This window comes from Malaya genurostris, chromosome 1, assembly GCF_030247185.1.
Source record: "Malaya genurostris strain Urasoe2022 chromosome 1, Malgen_1.1, whole genome shotgun sequence".
Taxonomy (NCBI): Eukaryota; Metazoa; Arthropoda; class Insecta; order Diptera; family Culicidae; genus Malaya; species Malaya genurostris.
The window spans coordinates 3,580,074-3,601,245 of record NC_080570.1 but is presented as its reverse complement, the minus strand read 5'-3'; the positions used below and the strand labels follow the sequence as shown (position 1 = coordinate 3,601,245).

The 21,172-nt window shown below is 40.6% G+C and overlaps 4 protein-coding genes across 4 annotated transcripts; 2 read left to right on the top strand and 2 right to left on the bottom strand.

Moving 5' to 3' along the window:
• Window positions 1–31: 31 nt before the first annotated feature.
• Window positions 32–4,904, top strand: LOC131430029 (uncharacterized). The gene has a single exon (XM_058594641.1). The coding sequence runs from the start codon at window positions 4,023–4,025 to the stop codon at window positions 4,770–4,772; it is 750 nt and encodes a 249-aa protein (XP_058450624.1). The 5' UTR covers window positions 32–4,022; the 3' UTR covers window positions 4,773–4,904.
• Window positions 4,905–7,655: 2,751 nt separating this feature from the next.
• LOC131430019 (serine protease easter-like) lies at window positions 7,656–10,732 on the bottom strand. The gene is made up of 5 exons (XM_058594630.1): window positions 9,948–10,732; window positions 9,672–9,887; window positions 9,183–9,606; window positions 8,902–9,116; window positions 7,656–8,840 (listed from the first exon to the last, which is right to left on the bottom strand). The coding sequence occupies exons 1-5, from the start codon at window positions 10,606–10,608 to the stop codon at window positions 8,431–8,433; spliced, it is 1,926 nt and encodes a 641-aa protein (XP_058450613.1). The 5' UTR covers window positions 10,609–10,732; the 3' UTR covers window positions 7,656–8,430.
• A 4,095-nt stretch (window positions 10,733–14,827) lies between these two features.
• Window positions 14,828–16,178, top strand: LOC131430010 (serine protease easter-like). The gene is made up of 2 exons (XM_058594619.1): window positions 14,828–15,416; window positions 15,482–16,178. The coding sequence occupies exons 1-2, from the start codon at window positions 15,103–15,105 to the stop codon at window positions 16,119–16,121; spliced, it is 954 nt and encodes a 317-aa protein (XP_058450602.1). The 5' UTR covers window positions 14,828–15,102; the 3' UTR covers window positions 16,122–16,178.
• Window positions 16,141–18,679, bottom strand: LOC131430002 (serine protease easter-like). Its single transcript, XM_058594607.1, has 5 exons — window positions 17,705–18,679; window positions 17,428–17,646; window positions 16,945–17,368; window positions 16,695–16,891; window positions 16,141–16,633 (listed from the first exon to the last, which is right to left on the bottom strand). Exons 1-5 carry the CDS (start codon window positions 18,384–18,386, stop codon window positions 16,182–16,184), a joined length of 1,974 nt encoding a protein of 657 aa, XP_058450590.1. The 5' UTR covers window positions 18,387–18,679; the 3' UTR covers window positions 16,141–16,181.
• Window positions 18,680–21,172: the final 2,493 nt, after the last annotated feature.

The window sequence follows — 21,172 nt, the reverse complement described above, 5'->3', positions numbered from 1 at the left end:
CCGTACCACCGCATATACGTACTGGTGCAGTTTACAAGACAGGAACCAGAAGTCAGATCCGGATGAAATTCAGAAGTTATGTGGAGGATTATAACACCGCTGAGAAAAGTGAGTTCGTTCCATTCTGTGACCACTATCTCAGGTGCTTCCGGAACCGGATGCCGGGGACTGAAGTAATCGGAATGGATACGTTTGGCCATCAACTGACAAGGCCTATCGATTGGAACTGATTCGAGCCCCCAAGCAATGACAGTACTGCTCTGTATAATTGCTTGAAATGATTAACACTCTTTATCCTGTAATTCCGGAACCGGGAGTTGAATCCAAATGAAATTCAGATTTTTTCTATAGAACCATAAGACCATTTATTTGAATCTAAGTTTGTAAAAATCGATCATGCCATCTCTGAGAAAAATAGTAAGTAATTTGAAATTGGAACTAATCAACCTTTAATGCCGGAACCTGAAGTCCGATCAAGATGAAAGTCAGGGATTTTCTTTGGGGCCATAAGGCCTTTCTTTTGAATCTAATTTTGGGAAAATCGATACAGTCATCTCCGAGAAAAGTTAGTACACATATTTATCCCGTAACGAATAAAACCAACAACAGTGAAGTATCAACGAAACCATCCTACGTATCCCCTATAGAACAAAGTACACCAGCTGCAGTTAACAGCTTACCATCCAACCAACCAGCAACTGCAAACAATGTACAACAAGGCGCATCTACAGCAACTAGCAAAGAAATCACCAACAATACCACGGCAATGGATGACGAGACGAACCACGAACAAACTGCCCCTCAATCCTCGCAGGAGGGAAAAACTAAAAACTCAGCTTAAACTCAGCTTAATCGGTCACGTAAAGCTTGTACGCGAATAGGCCTGAATAAAAAATATCTTTTATAAAAAAAATAACTTGAAAAACCGACTAGTAAAAATTGTGTAAAAGTGTCATATACCATTCGACTCAGTTCATCGAGCTGAGCAATGTCTGTGTGTGTATGTATCAGGTTTTCTCGGAGATGGCTGAACCGATTTTGACAAACTTGGAAATGAAAGGTCTTACGGTCCCATAAGGAATTCCTGAATTTCATCCGGATCCGACTTCCGGTTCCGGAGTTATAGGGTAAAGTGTGTTGAATATTGTACATCGTCACTTAAACTAGCGGAACAAAAACCGTAAAAAATGTTGTAAACTGGACTCAAAACCGTTATTCTCAATCTTAGGGTCAAACGAAAGGTCTGATGGTCCTACCAAAAATTATTTTCGGATACACCAAGCATTTAAATCGTCATTTAGAGTGCGATGGCAAAATTGTATAAAATTTTCAAAATTTGAATAAAAAATAGGAGAGTTTGTACGTCATGTTAGTTTTTGGCCGTACGAACCGACATCGATTACACCGGTTCTCGAGTTCCGGTGCCGGAAGTGCATATAATAGTGAACCCACTTCGTTTCCTAAGGAAGACCTACGCGAGCAAAGCTCTGTTGCATTCTGTATGTTATACTAGTTAATGCACAAACAATCTCTTAGTTTCTTTCAAAAATCGAAGAGAAAAATTTTGAATAGAATACCACAATATTATACATGAGAAAGGCATCATTACACCACTGGGTGGATTAAAACAGGTTTTTCTAAATGGTGACTACAAGACTACAATGATGAATTGAATTGTAGGACATATTATATAAAATATATAAAATAATTTTAAACCGCCAAACAAAGGTCAACAGATTTCACGCGCGTTTTGATTGTTTTTTATTTCCACTTAATTATTTACCGCGAAAAATTGTTAATTTTTTTTTGTGGATCTGGGCAGCCGGCTACCGAAAAAAAATTATTAATTTATCAAACAAAGAAGTATCTATGTTATCACTGTTATTAACATTGATTATTAACGGATCTTCGCAATAGTTGATTTTTATCATTCAATTTATAATTGTGAAAGACAAGCAATAACATGAAAGAAAAAATACCAAATAAAACTTTTCTCACAATCTAGCCGAAAATTGATAAATTGAATGAAGTTTTAATGAAGAGATAATTTATTGAAATAGAGTAATCAGATGTGAAACGTTGAAAAAATCTGATAACTTAAGAAAAAAAGACACTACTGCCTTTTACGACATGGAAGCAGGAATCCCGGTGTATCTATTCTTGGAAAATACATTTTCCGCGAATTCCACACGGCATCTACACTGGTACTGTCCGGAGAAAGATAATAGGTACTATCAATCTCCTAGTGGATTCCAACCCCTTCAAAGTAATTGCATAAACTTTCTGTATAAGAAAGCCAAAACCGCAAAACTATAGAAATTTTCTTCTGTTGCCAAATGTCTTAAATAATTTATGAAACATCGAGATCTGGTTTTATATTAACAAAAAATTGTTTGAAAAAAATCGACTTTGGGATTTCCGGAATCGAAAAAATTTTTGTGATGCCAAATGTCTTCGAAATGCAAGAAAAGTCGAAATCTGGTTTGTAATTTTGTTGAAAAAAATATTTTTTTGAAAAAAAAACACCTGTTCCAATCCACCTAGTGATGTAATGATGCCTTTCTGCCTGTAATGATGCCACCATATTTAACAATGTGGTAGTTTTCAACACAATTTTCTTCAATTCTTGAAAGAATAGCCGGAATCGGATTGTTTGGCCGTCTACTTTTCATGTATAACATTTATTTATTTGTTTCATTTGACACGGTTCAAATTGCAATATATTTTTTGAGCTAGGTTTATGCGATACCTTTATTCTAGGTCTTGGGAGGCTACTGATTCATCAATCGCGTCCTCGTCCATTGATTCATCTTCGTTGTTGTTGTCTTATTTTTGAATAAAAAATATTTTTTCTTTTCGACGGTTGCCGGTGTTGTAAACTTTGGCAGACGCATCTTTCTATAGTTTTTATTTGGAACCGGTTTGGAAATGTTTCGATGTTTCATGCAATTCTAAGACATTTGGCATAAAAAAAAACGGTTTCGGAAAAAGAAGGATAGCTGTCAGTATACATATCAACGATGAAAGTATTCGCGCGCTCAACTTTGTGGTCATTCATAAACTAGGTTGACGTCGTCGAGATTTGAAGTTACTAACTAACTGCCTACGTGGCAATTGTTGTTCTTCCATTCTGAAGCTCTCGACTGCTGTTCCCATGGTAACATGTTGCCTACCTGTTAGATTTCACGAAAATCATGACCTACTGCTCACCGGAAATTTAAATTTGTGTTCAGAGCAGAGAATCGTGCTTCTTAATTTGATGTCCGTCCGTTGAATCGTTCGTATGTTTACCTAGAAAGAGATGGAAGAATGAAGGGATTTAGTCTTTTTAAGTGTACTTCGTGAAACTTAATCTCGGTTCAAGTTTCAAGCTAAGAAATTTAAAAATCAATCAAACGTTGTTTGAGAGAGTCCAAATGATGAATTTTTTATAGAAATGAATCATCGAAAGAAAGCCATACGTTATAAAAAGAGCCTCAACACACTTTTTTTTATATTGCGGTGTGAAAAGAAGATTAGTGGCGCCAAAAAACTTGGTTTAAAAATTTCCATTTGTGTATGATTTATCTTACGAGTTGAAAATAGTTTGCATCCAGTTTCCAACAGAACTAATGCTGCCACGGTAGGAGCATCGTTCAGGTAGAGAAATCCTTTTTTCACTTATTACTTCAACCTTCTAATCCCAGTGAAGAAGACAAACAATGTGTCTTATCTCACCTAGACACCTGACCCGTCCAAGTCCCGTGCCACAACGATAAGAAAAATGGATAGCCAAAAATAAGAGACGAAAAGGAATTTCCTTACCTGCTCTTTGCTGTACTGCAATTTACACATTTACACAGCACCAGCAGCAGCCTCCGATCAAGGAATAGAATTGCATTCTCGTTGCCACTTCTAAATTCCATTAGGAGAAGATCGGTCAGTGATTGAAATTTGCTGTAAATTTTTCCTGGAATTCGATTGTCCTGTTTTTTGTTTCGTCCTTCCGTTGCCATCGCACTATAAGATGTGTTCTTTGGGTGATGAATGGGTTCAGTCGGTTAGTAAAAGTCCTGTTGTCAGCACGTGTCTCATCGGTGCTCTTAGAAATGTGTCGTGAAGTGATTGTAGCTTTCTTTCTATGTTTGGTGCTAAGTGTTTGCGCCGAGGTTCCGGAGTCCTCGGTGGCGGCTGTGACTCCACAAACCAGTGACCGACCCGTGATGAACAATCCAGCCTACGATCCAACCATCTATCACAAATTCGTTCCGCAGGATGCCGTTCAGCAGTACGTTCATTCCTACACCGGTCACAACTATCCGGTTGGCAGTAGTCAAGTCTACGGAGGATCACCGTATGATTCGACCGCATTTGCCACCATTCCGTCGAAAGGATTCGAAGGCTATCTCGTCCCGGTGGCTCCGATAGCAGAACGCCGCACCATCTTCGACTCGTTCCGCTCGGTGATTCCTTCGGCCCGGTCGGTGGCTTCGTTCATCGGTCAGGTTGTCTCTCTGGTGCTAGGTTCGGCCGGGGTAGTCGGATTGGGAACACTACTCACGGCGGTACTTTGCTTCTTCACCCCATTCTGTACGCTGTCGTTCCGGACCGCAAGAGCATTCGGACTCGGTGATGCTACCCAGCAGGTATTGACCACCATCGGCGAACAGGTGACCGCGGATCGAGTCAAACGGGCGGCCGAATTGGTCAAAGTGGCAATCGATAAGTTCCAACATCTGAATCAAGTTGTGCGGGATTCCAGCGAAAGAAGGGCGGCGGCTGGGAGAGTTTAGCTTAGTGCCCTCCGGGTGAAGACGTGATAAATTTAGTGTATCGAGTTTTTTATAAGTGTATTATTTTTAAGAAACCCTGATAGTTGGTTTCCAAATACAACACATGTAACATTTATTCATATTGGATAGTACAATAAATGCCATTATTTTTTATTTCAATATTCTCTTTGTTTTCATTTGTGTTACACTTAATACACGAAAAAGAGAGGTTTTCTGACTCTTGAATTCATCCCCGAAGCGAAAAGCGGAAACCGCACTCCAAGTCCCAATCAGCAAGTTCAGCGAAATATCAAAATACTTTGATCACACTTATCCATTAACTAGACATGGCTTACGCTGCATTTCAGCTGCTGAAGATTCTTTAGCACACAAAATTCTTATTACAGTGCGAAGTTCACTGCTGACGGGAGAAACGATTATCGCGGACATTGTTCATACTGTACGAACAGATAGGCAAATGACTGCTGATCCATAGCAACACTTGAAATAGTTTCAGCAATAGTGCACTTACAAACATGCAACTTGTTTTAATGTGTTACGACTTGCCAATGTTTAACCCTTAAGTGCATGATTTTTTTTTAATTTTTCTATGAAAAATCATTTTTAAAGTAATATTTATATAAAATCGTATATTCGCAAATTTGCCTAATATTCTTATAGAATCGTATATTCGCGTATAATTGGAGCAAAGTATTTCCAAAGAAAGGTCTTATGATCGCATAGAAAGGTTTCGATTTTCATCTGGATCTGACCTTCGGTTCCGGAGTTACTGGGTGACATAGTGTTACCCTGTAACATAAAATCAAATTAAAGGACTTAGGATCCCACGGAGAATTCCCGAAATTTATTTGGCTCCGACTTTCGGTTCCGGTATTGCAGAATGATATGTACTAAAAAATGCAAAAAATATGCACTCAATTTTCTTCGAAATGACTGAACCAATTTTCACAAACGTAGATTCAATTTCTGATTTTCATCTGGATTCCGATTTCGGAGGTCAAGTAATCTAAACAAAAATCGAGGCCATAATATTTGCATTGCCGAAGACACCAAAGAAATCAGATCATTCGATTTTGTTATATATGGTTTGTTCAAAAAGTCCTAAGAATGTTTGCTTATACCCGTCTCAAATGTGAGACTAGAGTAAAAATTATGAACTGATGATGCAAATTACTCGATTCGGACATGCAGATTGCGTATGCAAAATTTTAATCAAACGAAAAAATACCGCAGAACTTGGCAAACCCGCATAATATTGCCATGTCAGATGTCTTGAAAACACGTGAATCGTCGAAATGCTGAGCTAAGATTATTCACAAACATCAACTTTTGGACTGAAAAATTGTACCATTCGAGTAAGTTCGTCGAAATCGCAAAGTGTTACATATTGATGCACTCACTTTTCATCGAGGTGGCTTTGCCGATTTCAACGAACTTAGGTCTTGTGGTCTCATGCAAAGTTTCTGAATTTCATCCGGATCAGATCTTCGGTTCCGGAGTTGTGGGATGATTAAAGCAAAAAAAAATTGTGCTCTAGCTCTCCTCAAAGATAACTGGACAAATTTTCACTAGCTTAAATTCAAGTGGAAGGATTTAAGATTCAAGATTTCGGATTTAAAAAAAATATATTTTCAAATTTGCTAAATGTAAATATATTTTCAAATTGCTAAATGCAAATATTTGAATTTATTTTATAAATTACCATGCAAACGGAATAGGATACTTCAAAACTGGTTAGAAAAATCTTCCAATTGGCAGAGTTGATGACCAAACAAACTCGTGTCGGTCATCTCGGTTCCGGTTTTAACTAGCAGTTTTTCTATTTGAAATTTAGCGTTCTTTCGTAACATTATTAAAAAATCCCATTTTTTGAAAAACTACCCATTTTATAAAAAAAAACAAATTTTTGTTCATTATTGACCTTGAGTGCAATAAAATTATTCAATTATCAACTTAAACATATTAAATGATCTAAAATACCGTTTCTGAGGTAAGCGATTATTCAATTCAATTTTCTAAATAAAAATACAACTTTTTTAACAACTTCTTCTAAATAAAAGTTATTTTACGTTTCGTCTCTGACTCATCAATACGTAGCAGCTTATGTTGAGCTGATAGCGCGACCTGGCGGATCAACATAAACCGCTAGGAAGACGTAGAGTTAATGCTTTACGCAAAACACTTTTCGCTATTACACCGTAGTGTAATGTCCAAACTGACGTCTCGGACGAAACAGATGAGTATGTGTACCTTGCATAAATTTGGGGGTTAAAAAATAAATCTAAATAGCCCCCATAATTACCTACAACAACTTCAATGACTCTGAATAAATCCGTTATGTGTTATCATATGTTTTTGAACTTTTCTGAAGAAATTTTAGCTTTAACCCTAAGGCTAGAGTCAAAGTTGTGAACATATGCCCTTTTTGGTTATAAGAAAGGGTATGCAAATGTTGAAGGAAACTAATACATAAAAATTTCTATCTTCGACTTAGACTGGATTCGCTTATTTGACAATTTTGAGCATTATAGCATTATAGCGATTCACACACTGAATCCTACTATTTATTCCACATAGAAAACAAATCGGAAAAAATCATGGCATCTTGCTATTTCGACGAACTGCATTAAATGTTATATGACATTCGGCCTTCGAGACATGGATTCGAAAATCGTGTTCCACAGTGATTGAATATTCTTTTTATACGAGAAAGACAAAACAGGTTTTTGTACAGTCAACGTGTACTGAGAATAGGGTAAAAGGTGGGAGGGACTTCAGATTCAATGTTGTTTTAAAAATCAATACATTAGAAAATTTTAAATTAACTTCAATTTTGATTGTAAGGACGTGATGAGTATATTAAATTAACTTAATTGCATTGAATTCTGAACAATAAACTGTATGCTACAGAATTATTTTATTCTTCAAAAGTACTCATCTTGTGATGTATGGATAAATATGTAAAATGTAACACAATTACAAGCACATCTTGGAGGTTTGTCGATTATATAGGTTATATTAGGTTCTATCTCCTTAACCTGGTCTATTCTCTCTTGAACCACTGTAGCTTCCAAGTGAGCCTAACAATGTAAGAATCGGTTGAGCGATTGTCCGGATGGAGAGAAACTTGCTCCGTCATATACGTCAGTTAGCTCGAATAAGCCATTTGAACAATCTGTAATCTGTTGAATACGTCACCTATACGACTACGTCTCTAGAATTGGAAGTTTTTGCCATAAGGCTTCCAAATTCAATCCAGGATCAAATTGAAGTATTCAAACAAGTTCAATATTGTTGAGATCGGTTCAAGTATATCCCGGAAATTGAGCAAAAATAAAATGCGTAGAAAAGTGCACAAACACGTGAAATGTTTCGTGTGTGCATTTTTTGAAGAAAGGACTATCGATGTATACGTCATATTTGAGCTCACAGTTGACTATTGATGGCATAGACAGTTCTTTCGTTCAGACTCTCAGTCTGGTCATTGTGTAATGACGGCTTCAAACAGTTTATAGAAAGAATTTGGAGCTACTCAATATTTTCGTTAGTAGTGAAAGTTGCAAAAATAAAAACTTATACAATTGCTCAAAATTTTACACCTTTTAGTCACTACGTGCTTTTTATTTACGACCTAATCTACAAATTCACAAACCCCCTCCTACGGAGCAATATTCTCCAGGATCCAGTCCACGTACAGTGGAACTCGCAGGTAGGTTTTCGGGATGGTCTGAGCAATGGTGCAGTTGCTTGGATTCATCATCGCGATGCCGTACATAACGGCCCGAACTGCATCGCCCTGTTGGATCATCGACACGATCGGTGCCCCCGTATGGGGCGTACAGATATAGTTGGGACCCTTGGCCAAAGCGCAGAACATTTTATCCGTCACCCACGGCGTATAACCGTAGTCTTCGAACCGTTCCTCGCACTCCTCAACTTCGGTGAACTCGGATCGTGTTTTGTACAGTTCCTGCTTTGTCGTGGTTTCCAGCATCGTGAGAACGAAGTCGTTCGGCAAAGTATTCCGTAGGTTCTCCCTAATTGGAAGGCAGAGCGGTCGGATGTTATCTGGAAAGTACCGAATTAGGATTGTGTGCCGTTGAATGAACTCGAGATACCGGAAACTCACCAGTGAAAGCAACCTTCTGTTCAAGACGGACCAAACCGAAATCGTTTGCTCGGAAAGGTTTGTTCTGCAACGGATGGATAATGAAGGGTAGAACTGCCTTAACGTCTAGTGGAGGAGCAGCACACTCTTCCACGCTGTTACGGGTTCGAGGATCAGTGTATATGTCACAATCTCTGGCTACATCAAGCGTATGTTCTCCCAATCGAACGTAGTCCCTAGGGAATAGTAATAAAAACAACTATAGAAAAGAGTCTTAGATTTAGACTTAGATGTGACCGTACAGGCCAGCATTTTCCTTAGCTTTCAGACAACTGGCTGCCGTCAACACGTAGCGATTGTTGATCAAAGATCCAATACAGTACGGCTTCTTCTGCGGGGTGGCCTTACTAGAAAGAACCAACGCGATCCAGGGAAATTCAAAAACATTGGCCCGAACAGCGGTGGTGGTCGGGGTGCTCCGTTTGGCAACTCCACACTCCTGGGGCAAAAGTATCGCATTTCGGTGAATCGGAATTCGCTCGACTTGATCCGGACTGCAGCAGACGCTACGACGAACTCCTCGCAGCTGACAAACCGTCTGACGTAACTGTTCGGCAGTTTGCTTCGAAAGTAGTGGCGATCGCAACGCGTCGAAAATGTTTCTGCACTGCTGAACGGGAACACACACCCCATTAGGTTGTGCCGGCGTAGAACAAGGAATATTTTCTGAGAACAATAGTCATTGTTGAGTCATAGTGTGCTTTGCTTAGATTTAGAAAAAAAAATTTTACTTTCTATGCCGTACTCATCACTGAAATCAATGTTTGTTATTTGGGCTATCCAATCCAAGTAGGCGCCAACTTTGGTGAAAGCTGCGTATGTCGTTGTTAAGCAAAGATTGGATCCGTCTCTGGTACGAGTGAAAGAGATTATTCCACCCAAATACCAAGCATCGCCGCGTTCGAAAACAATGCCTCCACCGCTGTCACCGTTGCAAGCGGAAGTTCCTACGACGAAATTCGGCGGTTAAATCACATATTCGAAAAGTCGCAATTGAATAGTACTACCATTAGTGTAACCAGCACAAAAAACATTATCCGTAAGGACCCTGCCGTACAGCTCCGGCTCCCGACGTTTGCACTCCAGCTGATCGACAACCGGAAGTTTCGCTAGTTTCAACTTAGTCGACGGAATGTCATTCTCGGTAACTCCCCAGCCCACGATCGCCCCGATCTTACCCGGTTCGGTGGCAGTTTTCTTGCTGGTACAAATCGGCAAAACAAAATCATTGAACTCTACCGGACTGCTCAGCTCCAACAGCGCAATATCGTCCTTCAGATCCGTCAGAGAGAAGCCGGAATGACGATGAATCTTTTCCACGTTGTAAACTTTTCCTTCCGGAGATCCTACGGCGTTCACCCCAAGTTGAACCGACATCGTCGGTAGTTTGTTTGGGTTTTCCCCTAGGGTGCAGTGCGCCGCAGTCACCACAAACCGTTCGCTGATCAACGTTCCTCCGCAGACGTATTCCGGCTGGTTGCCATTGTGCTGTCGAATCGCGGCATGCCACGGCCAGTCGCTGATTTTTGCATCCGCACCGTTGACAATCAACAGAGTGTTGGCATGCTTCGGAATCCCGCATTGAAACTGGGCATTTCGAAACACTTCCGCCCCTAGAACTCCACAGCCCAGCACGGTGGCCGATATAAATAGCACCGCTTGAATCATGATTTCACTTAAAAACTAATTCGCAGCGTCCTCAAATTGTTTGCGTCTGGTTCCGCCTAGCTTCGCTCACGAACTGAATGACAATTTTGTTTGCGCATCAGTGCCGTCCTCCCGGTGGCGGCGACGGCGATCTGCAGACGGAATCAGAACGATTCTTCGCGCACGATCGTTCGTTTGTTCGCAGCCAGCAAGCAGACGGAACCGGTTCGACAGGATTTTGTTATGATCTGATGGATGAGGCTTTGTTTGGGTTGACGTCACGTGATCATGCCGGTGTTGTCGATCTCGCTAGCAAAAATCCCCGGGGGCTGCCGTAGTTTCCGGTTCATCCAGTTTACGTCGAAAGTCCGAAGAAGATAAACAAATCACACCTAAAAGGTGGAATGGTTTCTAGATACGAAGATCGAAAGAAAAATGCTGCACTGGCTACAGGGGCTTTGCAAAGTTCAACTGAAATTTATACGCATTTGATTGAAAACACGCTCAAGGTCTCGGGCAACAACATAATAAATCAGTCGGTTTATATGATCTGGATATCCCACTGAATACTGGGAAAACTTTCAGTCATTCGAGTTTTTTAGTTCCATAATCCGAATAAAGGAACTCGAAAGTGGAAGAGTTGTTCACACATTTTCGAACAAATTTGCGTTCATAGAATTTGATGAGTCGTCTAAATTGAAGAATTCACATTCATTGCTTTGGGTAGCCGGCTACCGAGAAGATTTTAAAATTTTATGATGTGACATAGGGGCAAAAGTAGGAAATTCAGAACCAGTAGTCTACGAAACTTCTTTCAGTGTAGTTTCCCAGCTTCGCATTTTCTGCTCGCCGTGATAATCAAATGATATTCCAATAACAAGCGCATGAAATCCTCACACTCATACTCATAACTTTGAAAAAAGTTCGAATTTTTCAATTCGGCGAATCCAAAACGTGGCATTTTAATTCTAGTTTTCCATTGATTTCTCCTCTCTCATTTTCTTAGTTTTGAAAAATTATTTAAGAAAAGAAAACGAAAAATTAGATATAAATATAAAAAAAGTTGCTTGATTGAATAGATACCCAAGTGAAAAAGAGCAACAAGACATAACATCTTAAAACAATCGAGTGAGTGAAAGTAAGAAAAATTTATACTATTGACGCTTTTTACGACATGGAAGTAGGGACCCAGTAAATCCATTCATCTTATTTCTACGTTTCATCTTCGACTCATCAGTAGATCAGCAGTGCAGCAGGTCTGCTTAGCGCTTTATGTTGAATCATTAGGTGGCGTTAGCAGTTCATAGTAAATGGCAAATGCACTGATGAGTAGAAGACGAAATCTAAAAAAAAGAATAGTTAGTGCATTTAGCACTAACTGGTACCCGTTCGATATCAAAACCCATAAACGAAGATTTATTTAGCAAATTTTTTTAGTCATACAATCTCTCAACTTCACTGGGTGATAATGAGAGTGAATTTTCCATAAGAAAAAGTCAATTATTAGTTTCCATAATAACACTACTTTTCTGTCTTCTTATTCTGAATCGCCGATCACATTTTTAATAATAATTTTTGCCTTCCTGATATAGAAAGTCTAAGTAAACAGTGTGAGAAACGATTTTTGAACCGTGGTCGAGTGTCATATACCATTCGACTTAGGTGGTCGAAATAGCAAAATGTCTGCGTGTGTGTATGTGTGTGCATGTGTAAAAAATATGCACTTGATTTTCTCAGAGATGGCTGAAACGATTTTCATAAGCCATTTTTTCCCACATTTAAATTTTATCCGGATCCGACTTCCGAGTCCACAGTTACAGGGTTGTATGTGTGAAAAATTGCTGAAAATAGGCACTCCATGTTGTCGCAGATGACTGATTCCCTAATTCGGAAGTACCAAAACTTCAAAATGGAACTCATTTCATTTTCTCAGTGATGACCGAAATAAATGGTCTTATGGCTCGATGTACTGCTGCGGAATTTCATGCGGATCCAATTTCCGGTCCCGGAACTAATGAATGAAGTATGTTCAAAATTTCAAACCATCATTTAAAATGACGATGAACAAATTGGAAGAAATTCTTCTTGATTTAGTAATTCAAAACTGTTTCAATTTGTAGGTAATGATAGTTTATGCTCGAACAAACTTTCCTGTTGTTATTCAAGATTCAGTGGAAAATTTTTGAGAAATGCTATAGAGAAAGGCACCATCACACCACTAGGTGGATTAACACAGGATTTTTTAAACAAACGATGGACAAAAAAATATTGTGCGTTTTCAAGAGATATTGCGTTTTATAGTATCGAATTCTGGTGATGTTACACAAAATACAAGTTCGTACATACTACGATCTTCGTTTTTTTTTTTTCAAACATGTATCAAACTCTTGCCACAGAGTCTGTAATTTCCTTCTCTTTTATACCATACCCATCACACATGCGAAGTTTCATATAAACCGAAGGGGGTTGTGCCAGAATTTTGCAATTTCTAGACGATTTAGCGTAGAATTACCCCTCTTATATCTAAACAAAAACTGCTCTTTTAAAGCGAATGCCAATCGAGTTTCTGTTGAGAGCAACGCAAGAAAATCGTTCGATTTTTTACCCTTGCGGAAATCAAATTGTGTATCTGATAGCAATCTATTATGCTCGACCCAATTGTCTAGACGAAAGAGAATCATATTTCGAACAATCTCCGGACACCCCCTGGTTTTTGAATGGCAATAATTCTCAATTGTCTTGTTGGAACTTGTTGAATAAATTCAGCGGACGTCTTTTTGCAAGGTCCGACCGATATTTCAACAAGTTGAATTTGATTCTGCCTAACCCCGGGGCTTTATTGTTGCACGACAATAGCGCAAGACAGAACTTTGCCATCGAAGACGGTGTTTCGTTTGTATTTTAAGCAATATTTCGATGTCGAGCAATAGGGTAGATCCAGCACACCTGGGCTTGCTGGTGGTGCAGGAATCTGTAATCACTCCCGTATTCAGAATAGTCATATTGAATAAGACCGTCCAGATAAAGCCCTCAAGTGTACCCGTATATTCCCCAGAAATATAGAGTATGTTTCTCTGGCCTAATCGCCGGGATAGCCTCTATTGAACTTCAAATAACGAACATAGATCGTAGTTGATCTGTTATTATCATTATGAAAAACCCATCCCGTGCTGTGGCAGTTGAAGTCTCCCGAAACTATGGTCGAATACACCCTTTTTGATTTGGATGAAATTTTGTCTCAAGATAGATAATTGTGTTTCCTATCAACCGTTCATACAGTACAAGTCTTGTTTAAACTGATTTTTTCCAATATCTGTTTATCGAAAATGAAACTAAAATGAATGTTACAATAATCCAAGAATCAGTAAAAAACAATTTTTGTTCTTATAAAATGTAATATTTTTAGAGAAGGAAAACGACGAAGGAAACCAATGAAAGAGGGGATTATTATTCCTTAGAGGTCGAAAACTATATATCCAATAGAGTTGGCCGATAGGAAATTGAAGATGCACGAGTTAGCAGATGCCATAAGGAGTAGTACTGAGCGAACACGCGTCATATTTTGGACAAGATTCGACAGATTTTGCCGCTAGGTATCTCGCATACTGATCTTGGACAAGATAACACGAACGTAAGTGGGTGTCAGAAAACAAAATAAGTACCCGATAATTAATAGGAGCAACTTTTCCATCCACCTTAAGCGCCCGATTTGGCTCCCTCGGACTACTATCTGTTCCCAAATTTTAGAAGATGTCAACATTACATTAAATGAAATAAAGGACATTGTTTGAACAAAACAAAAAACATTTTTGTCATTTCCAAAGAGTTTTCTTTTTATCTCACAATGAATTTTTACAACTAAAAAAATAGTAAAAAATAGTAATTTTCCGGTCTACAATTTACCTGCGTTAAATGTGTTCAAACAATTAATAAAATCTCGAATACATACACAGAATTGTTCAAACCGCTCTGAAAAATGTTGAATGGTGAGTAATAACCTATTTGATTAGTTGAATAAACAAACCTCGATTTTCACGCGAATTAGGCAGATCATCTGCTAAAAAATGTTAACTCCGAAAAATCCCCTAAACTATTCACCAAACTAACAAACAAAAATATTCGACCATCAAATTTAGACTAGAAAAAAAAAACACAAACAAGTTCAAAAGGCTATTGCCATTATCATCGCCAGTACGAGTACGGCATATTCTTCCGAAAAACAGTACACTCGAACAGGCGAACGACAACGGTGTTGCTCGTCACCCGCAAACGCGTCCCGTATTCTAGTTTAACCGGTTTCCGATTGAGGGGAATTCCACATCATCGTGTCCGGCGCCGCACGGATGCACAGCATTAACTTTTATTTTATATTTCACACACAATAAGTCCGCTCGACTAGTCAGTCCTAGTGGGGCATCGTAGGAAGAGGATCGTGCAATATTTTGAGTGATTTTCCGCCGTTTTGGTTTTGGAGCACCATCACGACAAAAAAAACGAAAAACAAACGAAAAGATCATGCGAGTTTTTGCAGTCACGCTGCTACTGGGCGTACTCGCAGTTGGCCTTCAACTGGATGGTGCCGCTGCTGCCGGCAATGAAATCGAAGCTCCCCTGAACCCATCCAAGCTGGCACTGCTCCCGAAGGAATGCGGAGTGTCCAAGTTGGGTAAAACCACCAACAGCACCCGGAGCCTGGCGTTCGAATATCCGTGGATTGCTTTGGTCCGGTACAATAAAACCCGCCGGGCCGCAACCTGTCTCGGTACGCTCATCAACCGACGCTACGTGCTCTCGGTTATCGGTTGCATGAGGAAGACCAAACGGGATCCGTAAGTGTTGATCGGAAGTTTGATATGAACATCAGGTTGAATTTTCTTTTTTTTTTTTTTTTCAGGGACTACGTTCGATTGGGAGAACATTCGGAGGCCACGGCACGGGATTGCAATGTGCTGAAAGATCAGAAAACCGGTTACGAGTTGAAAGACTGCACCGGTCCCGTTTTGGATATCGGCATCGAATCGATCGTCAGCCATCCAGACTTCGATCAGCCGATGTACACAAACGATCTGGCGCTGGTACGAATGGCCCGGGAAGTCGAGTACAGCGATTACATTCGACCGATCTGTTTACCGACTACACCGGAACTGCGTGCCAACATCCCGCGCTTCATGGTCATGCCGGCCTGGGAGCTGGACATGGACGCCCCGAATCACTACGTCGGTGAGCTGCAGAAGTATTACGTGGAAAACATCGACCTGGACACCTGCCAGAGACAGTTCGAACAGGTCGGTTTTGCACCGGAATTCGAAGACGATCGCTTCTGTGCCCAACAGCTCGGACCGAACTACGTGTGCAGTCGGGTCCCGGGGGCACCCATCGGAACCGAGGTCAACATCGACGGTACGCTGCGACACGTCGAGTTTGCGATGGCCAAGTTCTCACCGCTGAACTGTACGCTACGTGAAACCGTGCCGATGATTTCGATGCGCATTACGAAGTACATGAAGTGGATCACCGACAATTTAGAAGCCTAATTCATCGACGATCAAAGTGTCAGATTTTTAATATAATATATTGCTAATTACATCTTATTGTTAAGAATTCTTAATTATACTCGAATCCGATGGTTTAATGTTGTCCAAGATCCAGTCCAGATAGCGGATGAGGTTCATGGCCAAACCGGGCACCGTCTCTCGGACGGTACAGTTGAGTGGGGCAAATTTCCACAACCCGAACTGGACGAACCGTTCGCCGTCCATGTCCACGTAGGCTCCGATCGGGGCACCTGCCATTCGTTGACAGTTGTACTCCGGTCCCAACTGAAGAGGGCACATGCGATCCTCGGTGAGGGCCGGTGCGAATCCTATGGATTCAAGACCTCTCTGGCAGGTGTCGATATCCACCCTCCGGTGCGGGTACCTCCGCAGTTCACCCTTGTAGATGTTCTTCGCCATTATGTCCATATCCCAGGCGGTTACCAGTAGGTCATTGGGAACCGTGGTCCGATACGGTGAGTTAATTGGTAGACAAACCGGACGAATGTGATCTGCAATCGACGGTTGCCAGTGAGAGTGGTTCATGGTTACTGGATGGCAAAAAAGACATACCTGTGTACTGGATGTCAACGGCCATACGAACGATGGCGAGGTCATTCGTGTACATCGGAACGTCGAACTGGGGATGTGCGATGATGGACTCGATCTTGACATCCAGCACGTAGTCGGCACACAATCGTCGACCTTGCGCATCGAAACTACAATCGATATCCGTAGATTCCGTGTGTTCACCCAACCGGACGTGATCTCTGCAACATAAAAATAACTTCAAATCTTATTCCAAGAATCGCACAACTCTTACACTTTAACCGTTTTCAGTTTTGCCATGCAACCTGCCACGGATAGAACGTAGCGAGTGTTCAGTAGAGTTCCCAAACAAAATGGGATCACACCGTTCTTCTTCATCTGGAAACGCACCATGGCCATCCAAGGGAACTCGAAGACCGACGTACTTTGACCCCGACCTGGGTAGGTACGAACTTTTGAGCGACCACAGTCACTTGGAAGTAACAGGGCGTTCGGATGCAGTGGAACCGGCTCGATTTGATCTTTCCGGCAACAGACGGCCCGTGGAATACCGGCGATCGTACAAACCGAACGGTTGATCAGATAGGCATCCTCCTCAGCTATCAAGGGAGCTCGAATAACGTTGAAAATATTCATACACTGTTGAAGCGGAACGCAAGTTCCCGGGGCTCCCTTCGGTGTCGTGCAGGGAATGTCTCCTATCGGTGTAAAAATCTTACGTTAATTATTCACCCCATTTATCCGTTCGATAACTCACTTTCCTCGTTGTATTTCCCACGGAAGTCAATGTTGGTAACACGCTCGATCCAATCCCAGTAGGCAGTGACATTGGTGAAGGCCGTGTACGAATCGGCCAAGCACAGGTCGGAACCACTGCCACGGATTTTCGTGAAAGAAACAATTCCTGCCAGATACCAGGCGTCACCTCGCTGAAGCATCAGACCACCACCGCTATCTCCGTTACACGGAGCCGATCCTATCGGACGAGAGATTATCAAAATACTCCCCACTTTCACCAAGTTCATCAAACTTACCGTTGGCGTAGCCAGCACAAAACAGTTCCTTCTGCAGAGCAACTCCAAAGATTAGGGGATCACTTTTCAAACACTCCGATTCGGCTACCACCGGTAAGGACAGTTTCTTCAAAGTCGGTGACGGCTTATCGTCATCGGCAACTCCCCAACCCACGACCGATCCGATATCCGTCCGTAGATTTGGTTTCGAGTTCAAACAAGCCGGTAAAACGTATGCAGAATACGTCACCGGTTCCGTCAATTCCAACAGGGCAATATCATGCAGTAAATTGTCCCTCGTATAACCATCGATATGAATCCGAGCAACCGACCGGACCTGTCGGGTGTCCTGTTCCGGGTTTCGTATGTTGAACACACCCGCCCAGATTGTAATGTCCTTCGCACTTCGCAGCAGCTGATGACGATTCTCGGACAGGACACAGTGAGCCGCCGTCAGGACAAATTTATGACTGATCAAAGTTCCACCGCAGGCGTATTTCTCCGTTCCGTCCTTCTGTCGGACCCAAAGTGCCACATGCCAAGGCCAGTGGCCGTGTCGGGCATCTTCGCCTCTGACAATCAGAAACTGTGTTCTCACTCGGGGAATCCCACACTGATACTTATCATCTTGCGCTAAACATCCGCCAGCAGCAAGCAGCACCACCACCGCCGTCAACACTAGGACAATCCCGTTGTTTACCATCTGTCTGCAACACGATCGCCGTTGATCACGAGTTGCGTCCTCGCGGGTTAATCATGCAGCTTCGACTGACATTTTTCGGCGATTTACTTCAGATGAAGATCGGTCGGTCGACGCCATCACCGCGACGCGAAAACCTGTTTAACAGGAATTCATGATTAGCGGTGTCCTCCTCATCGCCTACTGAGACGACGGCTCTGTTGCTGGTAATGAACTTGAACCGCCGCGCCTAATCGCAGTTTTCGGAGCGTAATCGCAACCGCTAACCGTAGATGGCTATGACTCACAGTGCAAAGAAATTTCGCCTAACTGGGTCACCATAACAACAACTAAAATCAACACACTGATCCAAAATCAATTACCGTGTAAATTTACTAGTGGTTTCAAACTGATGGCATTGGAATTAGTTTCAAAATTAGATTTACTTGTGAATAAATAATATCAAAGTAAATTCCGATTGCAAGCGAGCGCACTGCATTCTTATCTATGAAAAAGTCATCTAATTAAACATTCTGGACCGAATTTTAGTTGACTCCATTAGCATCCTGACATCACGACACGGGTGTTCAGGTGGCTGAATGGGAAAGTCATTCAAAACAGCTGTTGTCAGACCGAGCGAGAATGAACCACCGGGTCGGGGAGATGCTGATCAGTCGGTTTCTCATTAAGATTCTTTCCACTGTGTTGATGATGTTTTCTGTTTGGTCTGGTGGGTGAATGCATACCACGGTAATGGTGCTCGCCAAAAAAAACTGTTTCGAAATGTAACATTCTTAGCTGGAGGTGTAGCATCTTCTTTCGCCAACGGCCATTTGCAATAGAGTCCTCTTACTGATTCTTGCAGAAAGAAAACATGAAAATCTATTCAGATTTATTTTTGCGTATCTTTTCTTGAGAAAAAGAGAAATAGAGAGAGAGAGAGAAACGTTCTCAATGTCATCTAGCATTCTCTGAGGGGCAATTGGTTTATTAATCGCATCTTCATACTTGACTTTTCCGTAGACGAACTAGGCTATGGTGCCCAAATGAACACTAGTAACGAAGGAGGAAATCCTCCAGCATGTAACCCAAGCGACAGATTCCTTTTCGGTTATCAATTTGCAATGCAAGATACTATTGCAAGTTCACCAGAGAATTTGTCACTTGGGCAGGAAGTATGTGCTTCACCCTGTAACCAGTCAATCATTGAGTCGTGCGTCTGTATCGTATTGGTATTTTGTCATCCTACCAGCTGCTTCTGTGTCTTAAATGTCCTCGTCGATGAAGCTTTGCAAAATTTCGCACTGTATCCGCTTCGGTCTTGGCCCTGCTTTCCTATATAGTCTTTTATGTCTGAAGCGGTACAAACGATTATTACTTTAAAGTTCCTAAATCAATGTAGATATGTTTGGTCTACTAACACTATCCATTCTCATCTGCTCTGATTATTTCTATCTTTGTCGATGTTACGTTACATTACCTTTTCCCATTGCATCGCTTTTTTTGACTATGCTGACTATGAAACCTGTTAATATCTCAATGTGATAATTTATCAAGAATGAAGAAATAATAATAATTACTATAACAATAATAATTTCAATAAGATTAGCAGCGAATATACAGTGATCATCTCCAGGTATTTTTTTAATTAACATTACTCCTCCATCATACTTCATGTGCTCCATTTTTGTAATTATTATATAGTTTCCCTTTTATTATGTTATCGTTAATTTGGATGTATAGAGATTTGAAATTCATTAGTTTAATCTTAAAAGTCTCTTGTTTATGGACATATTTAATTTCACCTCTCCACAAAGCGGGAGGTTTCAATAGTGGAGAGATAATAGCAATAAAAATAACTCTCATGATGATAATAATAATAATAATAATAATGTCAATAATTATAATAATTATAATAAAAGTCAAAACAATAATAAAAATAAAAACAATAATAATAATCATAATAAATATAATAATAATAATAATAAAAATGATTAAAAAAAAATAGTGTTGCACTCACCTTCCTCCTTCATCACACCACTACTTACCAAGAGTTAGGTTGTTACCTAACATATTCATGCTTCATCACTATCGTGGTACATTCTGGGGGTTTTCCTTCTCACATCTTCCTGGCCTTGAATCCTCGATGATAATCCTCTGCTTCATCAATCTCATTTAATTTATTTTTCATGATGCACATAGAATAAAATAAAATCAGATGTTAGTGCTTTCGTTAAATTATAAAATGTAAGGGTGCGCATTTAACACTAGATTGCCCATGAAAGTCACAATATGTAAACAATGGAAGGATTGCTTAGAATTTTGTGATCTTTATTTAACTCTTAATTTAACGTTATAAGCACTCAGGCACTCTGCACTAGCTTTTAGTTAGTCTGTCAGTGACTTTCTTTCTTTCAATCATTTTGACTGTTTTTGATCAATTTAGGTCTATATTAAGTTTTGGGCCTTCTAGTGTTGAGCACGCATCCAGGAAACAAAAACTACTACATGTATTTCGTGAAGAAATACTAGGTGTGACTGTATGAAATGGTCCACGTGAACCGTTCTCTTCCAGAAACACACATCTCACACTCTTAGTCAGAAGGTGACATCTGTGTCCAAGTTGGAGAAATCTAAGTACATTCAAACCTTTGAGAGTGTATTTACACCTGATCAATCAGTTTCGCCGTCATTGCAATTTGTAAACATTACCGATACCGAACCGGATCGGAAAGGTTTGAAAGTTCCTAAACGGTTCATAAGATGTCAATTTACTCCTATTCCTGATAACACTAGTCCTCCTTTTCGAA